The 21,082-nt window shown below is 39.8% G+C and overlaps 1 protein-coding gene across 1 annotated transcript in view; it reads left to right on the top strand.

Moving 5' to 3' along the window:
• Positions 1 to 21,082, top strand: part of LOC126354631 (UDP-glucosyltransferase 2-like) — a 50,720-nt gene that overhangs the window by 18,054 nt on the left and 11,584 nt on the right. Inside the window, exon 4 of the mRNA XM_050004401.1 lies at positions 20,572 to 21,028. Within this exon, the coding sequence (XP_049860358.1) occupies positions 20,572 to 21,028 (457 nt within the window). The remainder of the gene's footprint in view (positions 1 to 20,571; positions 21,029 to 21,082) is intronic.

Below are 21,082 nucleotides of genomic sequence, written 5' to 3'. Positions count from 1 at the left end.
CTTTAAACTCTAATTTTAAATTTTTATTATTCCATTTACACCTACTGCTATGATAGTTAACAAATGGCTCCTTTATATGATGTCTATGTATGTTCATAAATTGTGTTGCATATTCACTAAATTCAGCAGTAATCTCAAGACTGTGTGTTGGCTGAAATAACATTAATGATTCTCTGAATACTTTTTCACTCACTTGAGTAAGTTTTGTATTATCATGATTATCCAAATAACCAAAATCCTTCACATATTTTGTTGTTTACTCCTTTCATCTGTGCTGCAGATACCATTTTTACAAACAACAACAGTAGAAGCACCTTCATTTACACATACTTAAAAAAATATAAATTTGGTAAACGTATATTTCTAATAAAAATTATTGTTATTAGTAGAGGTCGATCATAGATATCATCAACATCAAGTTACATACAATTGTATGCAAGTGTATGTAAACCCTTAACTTAACATTTGGAATACAAATGAGTAGACAAACAGTTCAAACATTCTGATAATGAAGATATTATTACATGAGAAAAATTAAACCCCTCTGACTTGGAGGAATTGAAACAAAATGAGAATTCGTCTATTTTTGTCAATGAAGGAGGTCTCTGTTTTTTAGTTTCAGAGTCACAAAAGGAAGAAAATTGTTAACATAAGAAGTTTAACATTTAATTCGAAAATACAGAAAGTAAAAAATAAGAAAAGAAGTGAAACATATGTATCAATGTCAAATACCTCGCTTGAAAAATGTGAACAAAGTAAAGGTTGAATGAACAGAAAATTTAAATCGAATAGCTGATACTGATACGGGAATAATGTAGGTGTTGACAGGCCCAAGCAAGCCATAAAGCATTTTGTCATGTAATTATGTGTACAACTAAATATAGATATGAAACTTCCTGGCAGATTAAAACTGTGTGCCCTATCGAGACTCGAACTCAGGACCTTTGCCTTTCGCAGGCAAGTGCTCTACCATCTGAGCCACCGAAGCATGACTCACGCCCGGTACTCACAGCTTTACTTCTGCCAGTACCTCGTCTCCTGCCTTCCAAACTTTACAGAAGCTCTCCTTCCTGCGAAGGAGAGCTTCTGTAAAGTTTGGAAGGCAGGAGACGAGGTACTGGCAGAAGTAAAGCTGTGAGTACCGGGCGTGAGTCATGCTTCGGTGGCTCAGATGGTAGAGCACTTGCCTGCGAAAGGTAAAGGTCCCTAGTTCGAGTCTCAGTCGGGCACACAGTTTTAATCTGCCAGGAAGTTTCATATCAGCGCACACTCCGCTGCAGAGTGAAAATCTCATTCTAAATATAGATACACTGAAGAGCGAAAAAAATTATACATGAGTGGGACTTCGCTTCTGAAAGTCCATGTTGATGTTGTTTCACTGAATGGTTCCCACACTGACCCATGTTAATGGCCCAGCATTGAAATCTGCAACAATTTTCAGAAGGGTGGCACTTCACCTTGAACAGTTGTCTTCAGCCGTCATTTGTACCATTCTTGCAGGATCTTTCTCCACCTGCAGAGGTATCAGAGATTTGATATTTTACTGGATTCCTAATTCTCGCAGTACACTTGTGAAATGGTCATATGGAATAATCCCCACTTCATCCCTACCTCAGAGCTGCTGCATCCCATCACTCGAGTACCACCTATAACACCACATTCAAACTCACTTAAGTCTTGATAACCTGTCATTGTACCAGCAGTAACGCATCTAACAACAGTGCCACACACTTGTCTTATACAGGCGTTGCCGACTGCAGCGGCATATTCTGCCTGTTTTTGCATTTCTGTATTTGAAAATACATGCCTATACTAGTTAGTTTTTCACTACAATGCATTGAAACAGTGAAGAAATATTAAGATTTAATTGGAATCCCAACTCACTAAGTTGTACAAAAATATGAAAGAAATTTTAAGAACTGTATGTTGGCACAGTTATTTGAACGTATTGGATGGATACACACAAGAAGAATTGAATTATGATACCATCACTCATTCAAATTTAGGTGACATAAATATATACCATCCTGTGAACATTTTAACAACACTTTCATGAACTGGACGAGAAGAATGACCTACTATTCATCAACACATTCCTTATGGAACATATGATTACACATAGTTTTGACAAATCTTTACATTCTATCTAAAATCTTCAGAAAAAACTTGATCGCTTGATATAGTGCCCCAAATTACTTCATCTTGAAATTCTATCATAAAATTTTCAGATAAATTCTGAAACAGTGGTATGTTCCCCCAATTCATTCAATTTTGAAATTTCTCTTAAGCAATTTGCAGAAAGTGTTTGCCTATCTGATGATTAATACAAGTTTATTTTGTCTTGAAATTTTCTCATAAAATCTTCTGATAATGCTTGTTCACTTGATATATACTGCCAATTTACTATATCCTGAAATTCTCATTTCAAACCTTCACATATTTTTTGTAGATATGATATGCTATCAGAACGTATTTTATCTAGAAATTCTATTACGAAATCTGCAGGTAATCACTGAAATTTTGTCATAAAATCTTTGGATAAATTTTGATACCTTGATACATTATTCCTGTCTAATTAATATTTAAATTCACCTTAAAATTTTCAGATAGCTTTTGATAGCATGTTATATTACTTAAATATAATTTGTCTTCAAATTCTCACACTAAATCTTCAGCCTACCTATATTTCTTTGATATATATGTCCAATCAAATTTTGTACTGGATTTCTCTTTTTATATAAGCTAAACAACTATACCTCCATTTGTTTCATTTGTTAAATACAATTGATATAATTTTTAAACACAAGATGAATCACTTAAACAAGTCATTGGTCTTTATCTGTTAATTCATTATTATTGTTATTGTGAATATTATTATTGTTGTTACTGCTAATATTATTATTGTTGTTATTGCTAATATTATTCCTAATAAAACCTATAAGTCTAATGAAGGCCATAAAATGTCAATGCATTTTGACTTATTGCATTGACTTACATTAAACTGCAATGTTGCTATGTTAACCACTTACAAATATTACGCAGATGGATTTATTCCTGAAATTTCATTACTCTGTCTTAATTATATTTGTGTGTTGCAGTCTTTGCCTGTCAATGTATAGATGTACTACCTATTTGTGTAGCTAATTCAGCAACATATAAGTCAATGCTGTCGCTGGTATACTGAGAAGCAAAATACGGTGTTTTATGAATAGTATCTCTTCAACTTGTCCTAGAACGATAAGCGCATACACTTTAGGTGCTACAGTGTCGAACATAATACAAAAGCAAGTACTGTGTAGAGGCATAGTGGCCAAATACCAGTTGAAATGGTTTGGGATGTGATTGTATGCAATGTGCGATCTAGACAAGTGATTCCCAAAGAGCCTATAATGAACCCTAGGGATTCACGTCAGCGAAAAATAAAACTTTTTTTTGGTGTATCAGATGTAAATCTGGGTCCACGAAAATTCATCTCATTTAGGCAGTTTGCGATGAAAATTCCGTATTCCTCTCAGAGTGCTGAAGGTTGCTGCTGTGGGTGTGAGTATTCACTTGCTCAGATAAGAGAGAGGAGAGAACGATTCTTCATTATCGCCTGCTCACGCCCACCACCCTTCCCCCCCGCTTGCAACAATTCAGCGAGAATGAGATTTTCACTCTGCAGCGGAGTGTGCGCTGATGATATGAAGCTTCCTGGCAGATTAAAACTGTGTTCTGGACCGACACTCAAACTAGGGACATTTAGCCTTTCACGGGCAAGTTCTCTACCATCTGAGCCACCCAAACACGACTCACGACCCGTCCTCACAGCTTTACTTCTGCCAGTACCTCCTGCCTTCCAAACTTTGCAGGAGCTCTCCTGCGAACTTTGCAGAACTAGCACTCTTGATAGAATAGATATTGCAGAGACATGGCTTAGCCACAGCCTGGGGGATGTTTCCAGAATGAGATGTTTAATCTGCAGCGGAGTGTGCGCTGTATATGAAACTTCCTGGCACTTGCCCGTAAAAGGCAAAAGGTCCAGAGTTCGAGTCTCGGTTGGGCACCCAGTTTTAATCTGCCAGGAAGTTTTAATATTCAGCGATTTTATAATTTTTCGTACTTCACTCTGGAATGTACTAGCCAAGACGAACCTGATTATGATATACTAAAAGAATTCCTTTTGAACAACAGCTTAGTGCAAAGACGTATCCATGAATTGAGGTATGATATTGAATGCATCTTGCGTAATTAGCTGCAAATGTCTCATTTCTTAACATATCTGGATCATCTTTACCTAGAAATTAAGCGTTATTACTGGTGAACATTCGTTTTGTTATGGAGAATGTAATCCCTTTAAATTGCACTTACCCAGAACTGTGACAACAGATAGTAATGGTGAATCAATATTTAATGTTTTGAACGATTATTTCGAGATAGAAGCATTTCCTTTATCAAATTTAACATCAGTCGCTGCAGATGGAGCACCTGCCGGGATGGGCACGTTCGTGAATTTGTAAATCATCTACCTCGGAAGTTTGCAGTACATTCGTCATCCATCGACACGTTTAGTTGTTTGAAGTCTTGGTGGTAGGTTAGACCAGTCTTAAATTTATAATTACCGCAGTAAAAAATTTCGCCGAGATGCACTGAAGTCTAGGTTATTCCCGCGGATGTGCGAAGAACATGAGAATTTTGATAGATGGCTGATTTACGCTGAAGTACGCCAACTGCCAAAAATCTCAAGTCTGACAAGATTTGTCTCGCTTTTTGAGACAGCTTTAGAGTTTTTGGCTGCTAAATATCTAATTTTAAAAGAAAATTCGATCAGGTGGAAAGCAGATGTCGTTTGTTTGCCAGATTTGCTTACTAAATTTAATGACGCTAACTTGCAGGGGACAGTTTAAATTTAATAAAAACAAAATCCTTCATTTTGTCTTATCTAGCTTGAAGCGAATTAATGAAGCAAGCAATTTTCCTAGTCTCCTAGTCTGTCATAGACAAACTGCCAGGACATCGATGTTTCAACTTATGGTCAACATTTAAATATGCTTCGCGCAGACTCTGAAAGTAGATGTTACGGTAATTTAACTACAGAAATACCACTGTCGATTATCAGTCCTTACCGTGATATTGAAGAAATGGATTTCATGTTACAAGAAGAAGTGATCGGATTAGAAGCTAACGAAGAACTTAAGAGACATGAGCAATTCTGGCTTTGGAGAGACATACCTGTTAGGTACGTATCCTGTATTATGGACTCTCATGAGAAAATTTTTGATAGCTTTCTCATCTTCATAAGTCGTATAAAGAGTTTCGAGGGTGATTTCCAATCTTCTAAAAATTTGTCAATCGCTGACTGAACAGATTTAATGTTAAACAAAACTGAACTGAAGCCAAATAATGAAAATGTGCTACTAACTCATCATACTTGGCCCTCTCATTTACTAGTTTTACATTTTATCTCGTTTAAAGTAGTAAAGGCATAAAACATAACATTTCCTCTTTAATTTTTCACTCGTCAGTTCTATAGTTAAATCTACCGAAGCAAGTACTAGTGTATCAGCTGTTGCGAACACATTTAAAATTGATGACATTGTAAAAATTCAATGTATAAAAGTCGCGGGTATAGTGAAAAAAGGAAGAAATTGGCACGAGGTCCATGGGACAAAAAGACTTTGGAGCCTATGAAGTGGACCATTCCATACTGGGGACACCTACATCGAGTTCTTAGATTTCGAGATAGTGATAATTGCAGCCTGACGGACTCGCTGCGTGACGAAATGGTGAGTTTGGCAAATCATTGGCGCATTCTGCCAGGACCCGCCGCTCCCCCGAGCACGCGGTGCTGCTGGAGAAAATGTTTGCTTGCTTGCAGGGTGCAGTCAGACCGCCCCTCTACTGAGAGCGTCTGCGATCGTTCAATCATCCAATAACACCATTTGAAAATACGACAGACACTGGAAGCTTGAGGTGGACAGTGGCTCCCATTGTCAACACAAGAGGTATGTGGAATAAGACGAATGAAATTATGAAGTGTCACTGTAAACATATATTACCGGTACGCTACATAAGAAACAAGTACACCGCATAAGGTACACGAATAAGCAAAATTCAGTGATGATAACGGCTTCTGGGTATAATATGTATCTTTTATACTATAAATTTTCGCATTTGTGAATAACACGGTAGACAGTCAATCTCATGTATCAGTTAACGTAGAATCTGCCAATTAGCTGTGGTTTTTTGTCTTGGTAGCGTGTGTGCAACACCGTTTATATCATTTGTGAAAGATAGTTTGTTTAAACAATTAGTTCTGTACTGATCGTACGTCTTCTGATGCTGATTTGTGACATCAGAATTAACTGAGATGGGAAAGCATATAGGCAGGAGGCAACGAAAGACAAGTGAAACTAGTCTTACCGAACTAGCTGAATTGGCTTTCGGAAAAGGCAGTAGTGGGGTAGCGTTGGGCTGTGGTCTGGTCGACAATTCAGCCGTGTTCGTTAGTATTGTGGATACCCTAAAGTTCGTCGATACCGTAGTATCGTGCTGGACTTAGTAAAAACCGCGAGTAAGGTTGAGCATTGAATAGCATGAATGAATAATAATGTTAGTTCGGTGACAGAAATGGTTATATGGAACGTATATTACAGAGCAGCAGTCATTTACTACATATGACACTCGTCTCTCGGTCCTGCCGTTAAGACACAATGATGGTATTTGGATATGGCACATGGAACATAGACTAACGTGCCCAAATGTTCAGGCAGTTCTAACAGCCATACTACAGCAGGAACAAAACACGAACGTACTGAGTATCGTACCAGGCATCCTGGCAGGCAGAGCTCAACACGTCGTTCACAATCGAACAAAATCATTTGAAGTCTTATAACGGCCTGTAATTCAGCAAATGTACAACAGTAGACTTGGAGAGGCTGAAAATATCAGTCAGCCAGTTGCAAATAATGGTTTACCGGAACACTTGATCTGGGTATCGATAGTTGTAAAATTATCTTCTTTGGAAGATGTAATGGGCCGTAAAAATTACATCAGTGGGTACAAAAATATTTAAACAAAACAAAGAAGTAATAACTCTAATCAAAAAAGTGTCAGGTAAGTGTACTCACCTGTTGCATTACAGGCTGATGAAATACACTGAATAAATCCGAACGGCTCTTGTCACAAGAGACCTTTATCTTAAGCACAAACTATTGCTTAAGACAGTAGAAACATAGCATTTCAGGTGTGAAGATAAAATGCCAAGTGTTGTAGTCCACTGACATAACGCTCTTGTCAAAGTGAAAATTGACTTACACTACACAATAATGGTATTTGGATATGGCACATGGAATATAGACTAACGTGCCCAAATGTTTAACCTTCAGCTGCTTACAGCGGGCGCTAAAACTACGCTCCTAAGAAATGCCCGTTGACTCTATTGAGCAGCTTATGTAAATTAAAATAGAAAAAGAAAATCGTGCCTTGTGTAAGGCCACCGTTAAACCGTTAATCTAAACTGATATAAAAGTTAAAAAGATAGATAAGAGCATGTCAAACGCCATCTGAAAACATTCTCATAACAAAGAAACTCTGTCCCGATTTTTAGCCTTGCATCTAGTAAAAAGCTTTGTTAACAGTAATAAATACTGTTAAATGGTGAGGGATGAGAATCTGAAATAGAATATTATTAAAACATTATTACTAAAATCGAAAAAACGTCCGCTCAACATTTAAAAAACTTACAAACAATACATTAAATAGAATGGCCGAAGAATTCCGGATTCAGATTAGGCTCAAAAACAGTCAAGAAAATATATCTAAAGGCTGAGTATATATCAACGTATATATAAAAATTGGCCTACATATGGGAAATGGTATTAAATCGCTGTACAGAGAAAGTAGCCGCCCAGGGCAGCTGTGTGCTCTCAGGCGCCTTGCCACGGTTTGCGCGGCTACTCCCATCGGAGGTTCGAGTCCTCATTCGGGCATGGGTTTGTGTGTGTTGTTCTTAGCATAAGTTAGCTTAAGTTAGATTAAGTAGTGTGTAAGCCTAGGGATCGATGACCTTAGCAGTTAGGTCCCATAGGAACTTACCACATATTTCCAAATTTCCACATTTTGCAGAGAAAGTGTTTTGGGGAAAACGACCTACTCACTGAAGACGGGAGTGGCCGGTACACACAAGCTAATCGGCCTTGAAGAGCGGCTTAACAACTTCGCTCTTACTTCCAAGCCGGAGCTTATCATTCAACATTGTACTATCTCTTTTAGCTGTACACCTGGACATTTTACGTTCTTCCAACGAATCTATTGATTTGGCGCATATGTTCGTAGCGCTTTCGTTTTCTTATAGGTATTCCGGTTGCTATGAGTTTATTTACTGACTGTCATTTTTTATTTGTAGTTCACGGTTCCTATCTGAGTTTACATGATGCCACTTCGTCATTTGAAGACAGTCATCTGGAGATAGTGAGTGGCGCTGTGAACACTAGTGCCAAGTGGAGAAATCGGGACGTTTCCGGCATATTCTTCTGTTTGAGTTCAGTAAAGGGGTGCACCGTGCATGGGGAAAATGCCATTGTACAGAGCGCCGCAAGAACATATTTTCTCGTTTTAAGGAGGATCGTTTTTACATTAACGACTCCCCACGTTCAGCAAGACCTTAGGGTTTGACGCAGACCGTTTAAATGCAGTAATCCACAATGATCCAGGTCAGTGTACTCGAGAACTGGCGAATGTGTTTAAATATGATCACTTCACCATCTCGTGATATTTTCATGTTACGGGGAAGTTTCAGATATCGGATGTACGGGTACGCATGCACTAAGTCAAAATCACAAAAATCAGCGGGCAGCCTTATGTACATCTCTCCTTGCTCGCCATCAATTGGCTCTCTATCGAACAATCTTCAAGGAGCTTTCTTTTCGGATGAAAACGCGCTCCGAATTTGGCTCGACAAATTCTTCGCCTCAAGACCACGTGATTTCTGCAGACGAGGAATCGAAAAGTTACCACAGACGGAGGACAATATATTATTGATGACTGAAGACTCTGTTGTGTTTATTAAACGAAACGAAAAACCGATGAACTTATGCATCAATCCAATAATGAACAGCCTGCTACCGCTTTACGTAAAGTAACTTTTTCTCCGGTTTCTTCGGAGATTGATCACAAATAAGCAAATACTCTGCAAAAGAATAATTACATACGTTGCCAGGTTTCTTTCCATGCAAGTGCTTCTTATATTGGACATCGAAAGCCCTTTAAGTCTCTCCTATATCATAATTGCATAACATTTTATAGATACCAGTTTGTAAAGGGATATTCCTCAGTTTTTAGAATGTGTATTAAATTTTTCTTTAAACTATTGTTGGTGGAGGAAGTAACCTCACAGCCTCATTTTTTCTCAAAAGGCGGCTGATCCTATAAGATGTATTACCACGAGCTGGAACTTTTGTTTGACACCTTTAACAGATTTCATGAGAAAATTAAATTTACTAAAAAAACGTTCAAAATGGGAACGCTGACTTAAATATTCTTGATTTGAAATTATCCGTATAGAATAAAAGTGCTAACTTCGATATTCATCGTAAGCCATCTTACTCCGACAATATTATTCCAACAGACTGCTTTCACCCACAGGCCCATAAAGTAGCCTTTTTCCACTCCGTAAATTGCGTTTTGATAAAGCCACTTTCCCGGACAATGTACAAAAAGAAATTAATCTGATTAAATCTATCGCAAGCAATAATGACTAAGAGCAGGGTGTGGTCGACCAGGTTCTTTGTAATAAAATTACAAAAAAAATTCGGGGTTAAATGCCCCTAGACTAAAAGATTTGGCCAAAACGTTGCTTCCTCAACCAACAACAGTCTGAATAAAAAATTTGTATACGTGCCGAAAGCAGAAGGAAATTATTTTACAAACCCAGGCAGGAAGAAAATCTGATCTAACAGCTTTCATAGTTGTTATGTAGGAGAAGAGTGAAAGGCCTCTTAACACCTGTAAAAACTGGCCTACAAATGAGAAATGATATTAAATCACTGTACAGAGAAAGTATTTTGAGGAGAACGACGTGCTCATCGAAGGTAGCAGGCGTTGGTAAACGTATGCAACCTGCTGGGAAACGAAGATTGCAGTGTATATGTTGTGAATGACACTTCGCAATTTTTTACAAAAACAAATTTTATTAAGGTAAGATCACAAGGTTGATGACTGAATAACAAAAGAAAAGATGACAGGAACGATGAAACTTCCTGGCACATTAAAACTGTGTGCCAGACCGAGACTCGAACTTGGGACATTTGTCTCTCATGGGCAAGTGCTTTACCATGCAACCTCTAGGCTGTGGCTAAGCCATGTCTCCGCAATATCCTTTCTGTCAGGAGTGCTAGTTCTGCAAGGTTTGCAGGAGAGCTTATGTAAAGTTTGGAAGGTAGGAGGCGAGGTACTGCGAAAGGCAAAAGTCCCGAGTTCGAGTCTCGGTCCGGCACAAAGTTGTAATCTTCCAGGAAGTTTCATATCAGCGCACACTCCGCTGCAGAGCGAAAATCTCATTCTGGAAACAATAACGATGGCAGTAAAAGTCGCTTAATTGAGGCAAACAAAAGATCACTTCTAATTTTCCACAGAGGTTAGTGGTAACACACACACACTAGTAAGAGTCCAGTGTAGATACAAAGACGTAATCTTCAGCAGTCGAAGACACCAGGTCGGCATCCGGAGTGAACTGAACTTCAGGACTGATTATAGCCCCTAAATAGCTGTCTCCAGCGAGTCTGGTTTTGGCGTAGTGATACTTCCTGCAGGCGTGGCTCGAGCTCCTCCTGCAAGAAGTAGTGCTTAGAATGTCTGTTTCCATTATCTTGCATGTAAAAAGCCGGTGTTTAGCATGGTGCGTTTGGTAAACCTTGGCCATAGACAACGACGTTCTCTGTAGTGTAATATGAATTGTCGACCCTCAGGACCTACCTTGGCTCCGGCATAACGGTATATAATTCTTGTTTTGCTGAATATTTGCTTATTTCTGATCATTCTCCGAGGAAACTGGAAGAAACAATAATTTTATGTAAAGAAGTAAAAGGCTGGAAATCAGATTTGTCAGAAGAACATGAAACATTGAGGTATTTAGGTAATAGAAATGGTAACATATTGAATGATAAACTGCAGCTTACAAATAAAAACTCGCCTTGACGGTTTTAAGCCGCTGCTCACGGCCGCATAGCACGTATTTACCAGCTCCTGCTAGCTTTGATGAGCATGTCATATCCTTAAAGTACTTTCTCTGTACATTGATTCATTATCGTTTCCCCTTTGTTCGTTAGTTTTTACATATACGTAGTTGTAGTCTTAACCTTTCGACATATTTTTCATTACTGTTCGTAATTTTTTTTAAAATTTTAGTACCTTTTCACAGTATTTATTACTTTTAGCAGAACTTTTTACTGCGTACAAGTCGAAAGCTTGTTGAAATGTTTCTGTTTTATAAGAATATTTTCACGTTACATTTGACACATACTTTAACATCTGTCTCACGTTTATAAAGAATTAGATTACAAGGGCATTACACAAGCAGCAATTTTCTTGTTCTGTTTTAATGGACATTAGTTACTCAACACAGTAAAGCTGCATTCCTCACGTGCACATATTTAGTGCCCCCTAAATGCAGCTTTCCTTTGCGCTTTCCGCAGTTGACTCTTGCTACATGTCATACGCATACGTTTATAATCCAGATTTCAAAATTATATTTTGCTATACATATGTCAACTTTCACTACGACAAGAGTCTTATGTCAATGGGTTACTACACTTGGGCACTTAATCTTTGTGAGGTTTCTCGTGCTTTGAACAGTATTTATTCTTCCAAATATAACGTTTACTGGAACTCGGAAGGTAGCCGAAGTCAGTTCGCTGCACTGAGCTGCATTAATAACACGGCCGCAAGTGGGAAGCTGATTCGCACGGAGGCAGAGCTAGCGACCGGACCATAATGCGCTTTGGCGAATCACAAAAGTGGGGAGAGGAACGCGATCCTTGAGAACAGATGTTACTCGGCAGTAAGTATGCAGTAAATCTACTAGTATGCTGGTGCGAAACGCTCATTTTACATTAATAAAAATTATTGATTGAGGTTCTTCTTTGGCGTAACTTGTACTACGAGAAACCTAGGGGTCATCTGTGCTTCAATACAGTGACTGGATGTACTTGGAGCCTCTTCATACGTAATAGTTGGACACAGGATGTACTGGGAGCCTGCTAAATGTGTGACAGTCGGCAGTGGAACGTACACGTAACTTTTCCCATGTGATTGTCGTCTTTACCACGCTCTCAGGATTTGTTAACTTTCAGAGAGTAATCGTTTCATGATAATAAAATGTTACCGTTTTACGGTATTTGGAAATAAATGCATCTTTACGTCATTCAAGAACATACTTCTTATAAATAAGCTGTCCACACCACCAACTAAAATCACACGACGCCTGTTTGGCTGTTCTGCGCTACCAGAGCTGTTTTTGCGGACATCGCTTACGACACCTCCACAGAGAACAGTAAATCCAACGTGTCGATTTATTAAGATAATCCATGAAAGTGTCGTCTTAACCAACGCAGTCTCCAGTAGAAACCTAAACCAGTTTTTGTGGAACCGCGGATGAACTGAGAAAGTTGAATGGAGGTTAGTGACTGCAAACGAAGCCTGCATCTTCCCACCTAAAATGCTACTTTGCTATTGTTTTAAACTGCAGGTTGTTGTTTTGCCATTGAGACAGAGGTCTGATACGCCAAGAACATTTGGCTATATCCAGTGTACTGTACCAGCATGTAATGTACCAAGTGAGTAAGCTTTTAGACAATTTTTCGAATGCAATTGTTACTTCCTCGTTTTGTTAAGATCTTCCTGTAGCCACAGTTGCCATTTTTAAGGTCCATTGCGCCTTCTGAAGAAGATAATTTTTCAAAAATCGAATCCTAGATGAAAGGTTCCAATAAATCTTTATTTGCAACTCATTAATTAATTTTTCAACATTTCGAGGTGGAAGAAAATCGACAGATACCGAGGTAATTTGAGAGATACTTTAAGAGAGTTTTGTTGGACAGAAGCTGTTTATAATTTACTTAGGTTACTGATATAATGAGGTACGTTGCTGGATCCATGAGATTATTCGCCGACTATGCTACTGTCGGTAGAAAGCTTGCGATGTCAGAAGTCTGTAGCGAAATTCAGGAAGCTCTGCAGTGTATTGACGACTGATGGAGACACTGGTATTTTGCAATTAACGTAAATAAATGTAGCAGATTGCGCACATATGGGCGGAGGTCTCCATCACTGTTCGATTACATCATTGCCGACAAGCCACTGCGTACAGTAACTACTTCAAAATATCCTGAGTGCCTAAAGTGAAGTAACCAAACGAAACAAACTATAGGAAAAGCATACTCCAGGCTGAGATTCACTGGGAGAAAACTAAGAAAATGTAATAAATCGATGGAAGAAGGGCCTCACAAAACACTTCTCCGATCTGTTGTTGAGTATTGTTCATCTGTCTGGTACCCACATGAAGTTAGATTAACAAGAGAGTAGAGAAGATCCGACGAAGAACTGAGTGTTTTGTCAGGAAATTACTTTGACTGCACGACACCGCCACGGAGGTTCTCAATAAACTAAAATAACGTAGTTATAAGACAGACGTCTTCTAAAACGACAGGGGCTTGCTATTGAAGTTACGAGAGCATATGTTCGAAGACGAATTAGAAAACACATTATTTCCTCCCACATATGCATCGCTAAACGATCACGACGAGAAAATCATAGTAATTAGAACTCATACGATGATTTCTCGACAATCGTTCATGGCCTGTGCCTTCCGTGAACAAAACAAGGAAGGAGCAAAACGTGGTGGTACTAGAAGTACGCAGTGCAATACACCGTCAACTGGTTTGCTGTATGTAGGTGTAGTGGTGAAATGTCCATCTGTATGTAGTGAAGAATATGCAAGGCTATTCGAAATCGACTAGCACCTGCACCTGACATGTCTACCATTGTACAAGTTTCAGATGATCGGCAGATCGTCCGCCAGAGTCCTCAAGCTACTACTGTGCATGCATTGAGGTCTCGCAAACAAACCAGGTAGCGGGTTACATCTAAGCATGTATCGAGGACACCTTTGCTTCGTTACGCTAGTGTTTTCGCCTCTGATTACAACAGCTGTGGTAGTAACATGAAAGTTTCAACGTATGAGATCACGTACAGTTCTACAATCGTTATAAATTACGAGGGTCAGTCAAAAAGTAATGCCTCCTATTTTTTTTCTACGTTTAATTGTCAGGAAATTTAAATGCAATTACATAGGTTGAAAACCACAACATTGAGGATCATTTTGTCATTTTTCAATGTAATCTCCCCCCATCTCTACAGTTTTGGTCCATCTTTGAACAAGGGCATGTATCCCAGCACGGTAAAAATCACAGCTCTGCTTCCTAAGCCATTGACGCACGGATGTTTTGACGGCCTCCTCATCTTCAAAATGAATCCCACGAAGAGCTTCTTTTAGTGGCCCGAACAGATGGAAGTCTGATGGTGCCAGGTCAGGGCTGTATGGGGGATGAGGCACAACTTCCCATCCAATTTTGACAATTTCGTCAGAGGTGTGACGACTGGTGTGTGGTCTTGCATTGTCATGCAAAAGAAGAACATCTGCCATTGATTTTGTTGGGCGAACTCGATGAAGACGTGCTTTAAGTTTTTTGAGGGTTGTGACATATTGAACAGAATTTATTGTGCATCCCTGCTCCAAAAAATCAACCAGAATCACACCCTCTGTATCCCAGAAAACTGTTGCCATAACTTTCCCTGCCGATCGCACAGTTTTGAATTTTTTCTTCCTCGGCTAGCTTGTGTGACGCCACTCCATTGACTGCCTCTTTGATTCCGGTTCAAAAAAATGCACCCATGTTTCGTCCCCGGTCACAATTTTTTTTCAGAAACTCATCTCCCTCCAAACGGAAGCGCTGCAAGTGTTGGGAGGCTATTGTTTTCCTTGCCTCTTTATTCTGATCGGTTAACATTCTTGGAACCCACCGTGCACAAACTTTTGAGTACCCCAATTGTTTAATAATCGTGATCACACTGCCTTTACTAAGAGAAATAATGCGACACACTTCATCTGCAGTCACCCGACGGTCACCACGAATGATGTCATCAACTTGCTGAATGTTGTGTGGAGTCACTGCACTCACCGGCCTGCCGCTCCGCTTTTCGTCAGTCAACGGTGTTTGCCCTTCATCTTCCTTACAACGACGAACCCATCGTCTAACAGTGCTGACATCCACTGTCACAACACCATACACCTTCTTCAGTCTTTCATGAATGCGTATGGGCGTTTCACCTTCTGCATTCAAGAATTCAATCACACAACGCTGTCTCAAACGAACATCGATGTCGGCCATCTTACAAACTTCTGCTGTGCTGCCACCTGTTGACACAGAAAGTTACTACTGCAGTGGATTGCAGAAGAAGGTTTGAGGAATGGCGCCAAATTCAAATTTTTCACTTAACTTAATTTTTGTAAGTAGAAAAAAAAATGGGAGGCATTACTTTTTGAGCGACCCTCGTATTTATGATTATGTATCTGATACGTCGTTTAATGTGCATATCGGAGAAAGCCATCCTCTTTTGAGTTGCAAATTTCACAGACGTAAGTAATTCCGTGAACGGATCAAAAAATCGAAAGAAATTGCTCAGTAGACGATAACATGTAAAGAGACAAGTAATTTAGTGTATGATCTGTGTTTGCAGCTTTTTATTCTTCGACATACCCGTATTGCAACAGTAATCATATACATGGTTTTCACCCCCTGGTCGCAACTTTTTCTTTCCTTTTATATTTGTATGGAGTTCTAATCACCTAATCAAGATACACAGTTGTTTATAATAGTGTATTTGTTATTTGAAAGTACGTTTATATGTGATAGTAGAACTTACTCTCTTGCAGACTTTTCTCCCTAATCTGTTATGAAATGTCTTCAGTCAGGTGTGCTGCACACACAGTTGCATGCTGCAGTTTTCATTTACTGTTTTTATAGCCTTTTTTTTAGCTCATATCCAATTCATGACTGTCGAGCTACGTGGGTATCAATGTACCTACTGTGTGTGGTTGCTTTACTGATCCCGACAATGGTCTACTTCCACCACCGACTACACACTTGCTAGAACAGCACAAAGAGTATCTATACATCACATTATTGTGTTCAGTTCTTACAATGTCCAACTGTGAAAAGCATTTGTTTGAGAACTTACGCCGAGTGGAAAGGTTGCTAGTTTACAGCCTCACCTCGCTGTCGTGCGCGGCTGGACAACTTTTCCTCAGTGTTGTTTGTGTCTTCGTGTGGGTCATATTATCGTTTGGTCCATAGCGTTAGTTGTTCCGAGAAAAGAAACGTAAGCTTTTGTTTCGGAAAATCCACGCATTCTGTGCGGCCTAGGTCCTTAGGGATTCATTACTAGCTATTTGATATCACTCGTGTAGTATCTGATGAGGTTCATAGTCCTGTTTTGATTCTGATAACTATCTGATTATGTCTTTCTCGCAAAGTTTTTCGATCCACTACAAGTAAATAGATTGCTTTTGCGTCATAGTTCTCACGCTCCCTTGAAGCATCGCGATGGTTCCGTAACTGTGGTCATTCTTCCTCACGCGGAACTGGATTACATAAATGTCCGAGTGCTCAATCTCCCACCAGAGGCTGACGACATTTTGCTACCTTGCGATGATGTGAGCGGTATGCAATGTGAACGCCGGTCATTTCAACACCAGCTGCAATCTTATAGCGGTATCCATTCAGTGGAGGTGGTAGCCAAACCTAGCATCCCTACCCATCTACAGGTCTGTGGTTGCTGATTTCTTATAACTTATAATGGTCATGTGGTGACCTGCTTTCTCTGTAAAGTAGCATTCCAACCAACTTACAGGTATGTGGTTACCACTTTCACGTAACTTACAGCGATCATGTGAGGACGTGTTTTCTCTTCAAAGTGGCCAACTTAGATATAACTACGGTATTGCAGTCCTTGCAATGATACTTTGGAAATGCATGTATGTCCAAAGGGACAGGCACTATGGGAACTACTGCCGTTATGAAATACGTGAAATGTATTCGAAATTGAAAATATGGACAACTATCAGCTGAACGATGAAATGACGACAGTAAAAATTGTTGCCCGACCTGCAGTCGACCCCCGATTTTCCGATTGTCGCGAGCGGTCATCTTATAATTACGCTATTCGAACATGGCTCGGGGCCAACCCCGAACTTCCATACGTCTGCAACCATGTGTCTACAACTTATACATCCGTTATACTATGTACCTGGTATCAAAAAGTCAGTATAAATCTGAAAAGTTAATAAACCACAGAATATTGTAGATAGAGAGGTAAAAATTGACACACATGCTTGGAATGACAGGGGTTTTTATTAGAACAAAAAAAGTATTGCTAGACCCGTGAAAGATCTCTTGCGCGCGTCGTTTGGTGATAATCGTGTGCCCAGCCGCCACTTTCGTCATGCTTGGCCTCCCAGGTCCCCAAACCTCAGTCCGTGCGATTATTGGCTTTGGGGTTACGTGAAGTCGCAAGTGTATCGTAATCGACCGACATCTCTAGGGATGCTGAAAGACAACATCCGACGCCAATGTCTCACTATAACTCCGGACACGCTTTACAGTGCTGTTCACAACATTATTCCTCGACTACAGATGTTGTTGAGGAATGATGGTGAACTTATTGAGCATTTCCTATAAATCACATCATCTTTGCTTTGTCTTACTTTGTTATGCTAATTATTGCTATTCTGATCAGATGAAGCGCCATCTGTCGGACTTTTTTTGAACGTTTGTATGTTTTTGGTTCTAATAAAACCCCATGTAATTCCAAGCATATGTGTCAATTTGTATCTCTCTACGTTATTCCGTGATTCGTTCAGTTTTCAAATTTATACTTACTTTTTGATCACCCAGTATACAAATAATATGAAATCAAATATAACAGAATTTGTTGTAGCACACTAACCGCCATCTGGCGTGGGAAGTCAGAGGTTCAAATTTTTTAATTTACGTAATATATTACGTTGAAACCAAGAAGGCAAATACATAAATAGTGGTGAATGTGCAATATATGTCACGATTTAACAAGTCAAAATGTCATGAAATACATTATGCTTTATAAAAAAATCTTTAGGATGCGACTAACAATTTTTTATCCTATTTAACGACGTGATGATACACGCATCTCAATCGTCACCTTGGGACATGTTAGCAAATTATAACTATTTCTGAGGTTTAATTACAAAAATCATCGTAATTATGAAAAGGATGAAGGATATAAAAGCACATTTTGGATGCAGCGATCGTTTAGCGCACTCATCAGTAAGAACTACTGTTACAAATTGTAAAGAATTAGTGATATGTTGGCTAGAGACCCAATTGTACGAAATACGGTAGCCTAGTAGAAACCTCCAATACCACACCTATTATTTATAGAAACAATTTCCTGATATGATTCAAACATAACTTGGGTAAAAGGAAACAGTGTTCTCTTTAAAACATAAAGTGATTTATTTTGTTGGGACAAACTTTGTTTATACTTTAAAGAGAACACTGTTTCCATATACCCCAGTTCTGTTTGTCTACCGCTTAGCACACAGTTTTAATCTGCCAGGAACTTTCATAAGAGCGCACACTCTGCTGCAGAGTGAAAATATCATTCTGGAAACAGCCCCCAAGGCTCTTGGTAAGCCATGTCTCCACAATATCCATTCTTCTAGAGTGCTAGTTCTGCAAGGTTCGCAGGAGAGCTTGTGTGAAGTTTGGAAAGATGGGAGACGAGGTACTGGCGGAAGTAAAGCTGTGTGGACGGGTCGTGATTCATGCTTGAGTAGCTCAGTTGGTAGAGCACTTGCCAGTGAGAGGCAAAGGTCCCGACTTCGAGTCGCTGTCTGGCACAAAGTTATATTCTACCAGGAAGTTTGATAACAGCGCACATTCCGCAGCAGAAAGGAACTTTCATTCTGCAAACATCCCCCAAGGCTGTGACTAAGCCATGTCTCTGCAATATCCTATCTTCCAGGAGTCCTATTTCTGTTTGTATCGCAAAACTGCTTCTGTGAATTTTGTAAAGTAGGAGACGAGGTAGTGGTGCAAGTGAAGCTGTGAGGACTGGTCGTGAGTCGTGCTTGCGTAGTTTAGATGGTAGAGCAGTTGACCGCGAAAGGCAAAGGTCCCGAGTTAGAGTCTCGGTCCGGCTCACAGTTTCAATCTGCAAGTAAGTTTCATAAAATCGCACACACCGCCGCAGAGCGAAAATTTCATTTTGGAAACATCCTCCAAGGCTGTGGCTAATCCATGTCTCCGCAGTATGCTTTCTTCCAGGAGTGCTAGTTTTGCCAGGTTCACAGGAGTGCTTCTGTGAAGTTTGAAAGGAAGGAGACGAGATACTGGCGGAAGTAAAGCTGTGAGAACTGGTCGTGAGTCGTGGCTTGCGAAGCTCAGATGGTAGAGCACTTGCCCATGAATGGCAAAGGTCCCGATTTAGCGTCTCGGTCCTGCACACAGTTTTAATCTTCCAGGAAGTTTCATAGCAGCGAACACTTGGCTACAGAGTGAAAATTTCATTGTCTCATCAAGAATTATTGATTGCAACGCTTTCACTTGCTCTATTTTATGTCATCCATTTTATATTGTTGCCGGGCTCGTATTTTATCGACCTATGACATATGTGCTCCTTTCAATTCGATCTCTTTTTCCCGGTTATCTGGGTCTATTCGCTCACATGTGAGTCGCGTAAGTTGATTCCTGACAGCTGTAGTATGCTGGGCGCGTCAGATTGACGGGCCTACCTCCGCCAATGCGGCAGCACAGTTTTGTATACGTCTCCACAGTAACGCCTCAGTGTTGTCATAGCTCTTTGACATACGTACTGTTTTCGCTTTCAGCCGTTAGCGCTTCACAGTTGAAAGCTGGCAACAGCATTGAGAGCTGTCAGCAATCATCTTATGCCGGCTCGACGATAGTGATAGGTTCTCTGTTACAGGTTGTTAGTTCCACTGCGTGGTAGATGTAAACGGTGGCAGAAACTCTACACTGCCCTCGATAATATTACTCGGTTTAACAGTTAAGACGTGCTTCATTTTATGTTATCCACTGAAAGCTTTGTCAGGGTCATTCTGCATCAACATAGTACGATGTTCCATAATAACAGTTCTTTTAACCTCGAAATTTGAGACATTGTAATTATTTTGTTGGCTCTCAACTAGCATTATGAAATCTTTCGCTCGTGTGAGTGATTTTACACTGTAACTGAATTTTGGAAGGTATTTTCCTTATGTTTAACTGTGGAAATCTTTACAGGGATCGCTCTACATTCTACCCTCTTTTTCTATGAAAATTTGTACCTTGTATCTATTGGTTACATTATCTTTCATATTATGATCGCAGCTTATCTAAATATTACACCTAGGCAATGATGCATCCAAGTGAATGGCTATAGTACTAGTAGAGTTGATTTGTAATGGATATTGCGCATTGTTGTTGCTTGTTACAGATTTGGAGAGAAATTCGATTTGGCGATAATTGAGACGTTCTTATACGACTGTCACTTTGGCCTCGTGCATAGACTAGGTCCTCCACCAGTTATTGGTTTCTGGTCAGCTGAGCTATACCCACTTTTACATATCATCCTGGGCAACCCAATTAATCCTGCTTATTACCCAGACTTTGAGACAAGCTACACGGACCATATGGCGTTCCTGGAAAGAGCTGACAATGCCTACGAGATGCTGCAATCCATCAGGCGGTTCGAAAGAATTTCGACATCACTGGAAGAGGTGATGAGAGAACATTTTGGAAGTGACCTGCCCAGCATCCTCGATATGCAGTACAATATCAGCCTCTTGCTGGCCACTACTCATTTCTCTTCTGATTATCCGAAGCCAATGCAACCTTCTGTGATACAGATGACAGGACTTCATGTTAAGGGAAAGCCGAATCCCCTGCCAAAGGTAGGTCACGCTGTAACATTCTGTTTAGTGATGACACAACACGCTAATCACCGT

The sequence above is a fragment of the Schistocerca gregaria genome, chromosome 3 (genome assembly GCF_023897955.1).
Source record: "Schistocerca gregaria isolate iqSchGreg1 chromosome 3, iqSchGreg1.2, whole genome shotgun sequence".
NCBI lineage: Eukaryota > Metazoa > Arthropoda > Insecta > Orthoptera > Acrididae > Schistocerca > Schistocerca gregaria.
The sequence above is the reverse complement of the archived record's forward strand: the minus strand, read 5'-3'. Positions and strand labels throughout refer to the sequence as shown.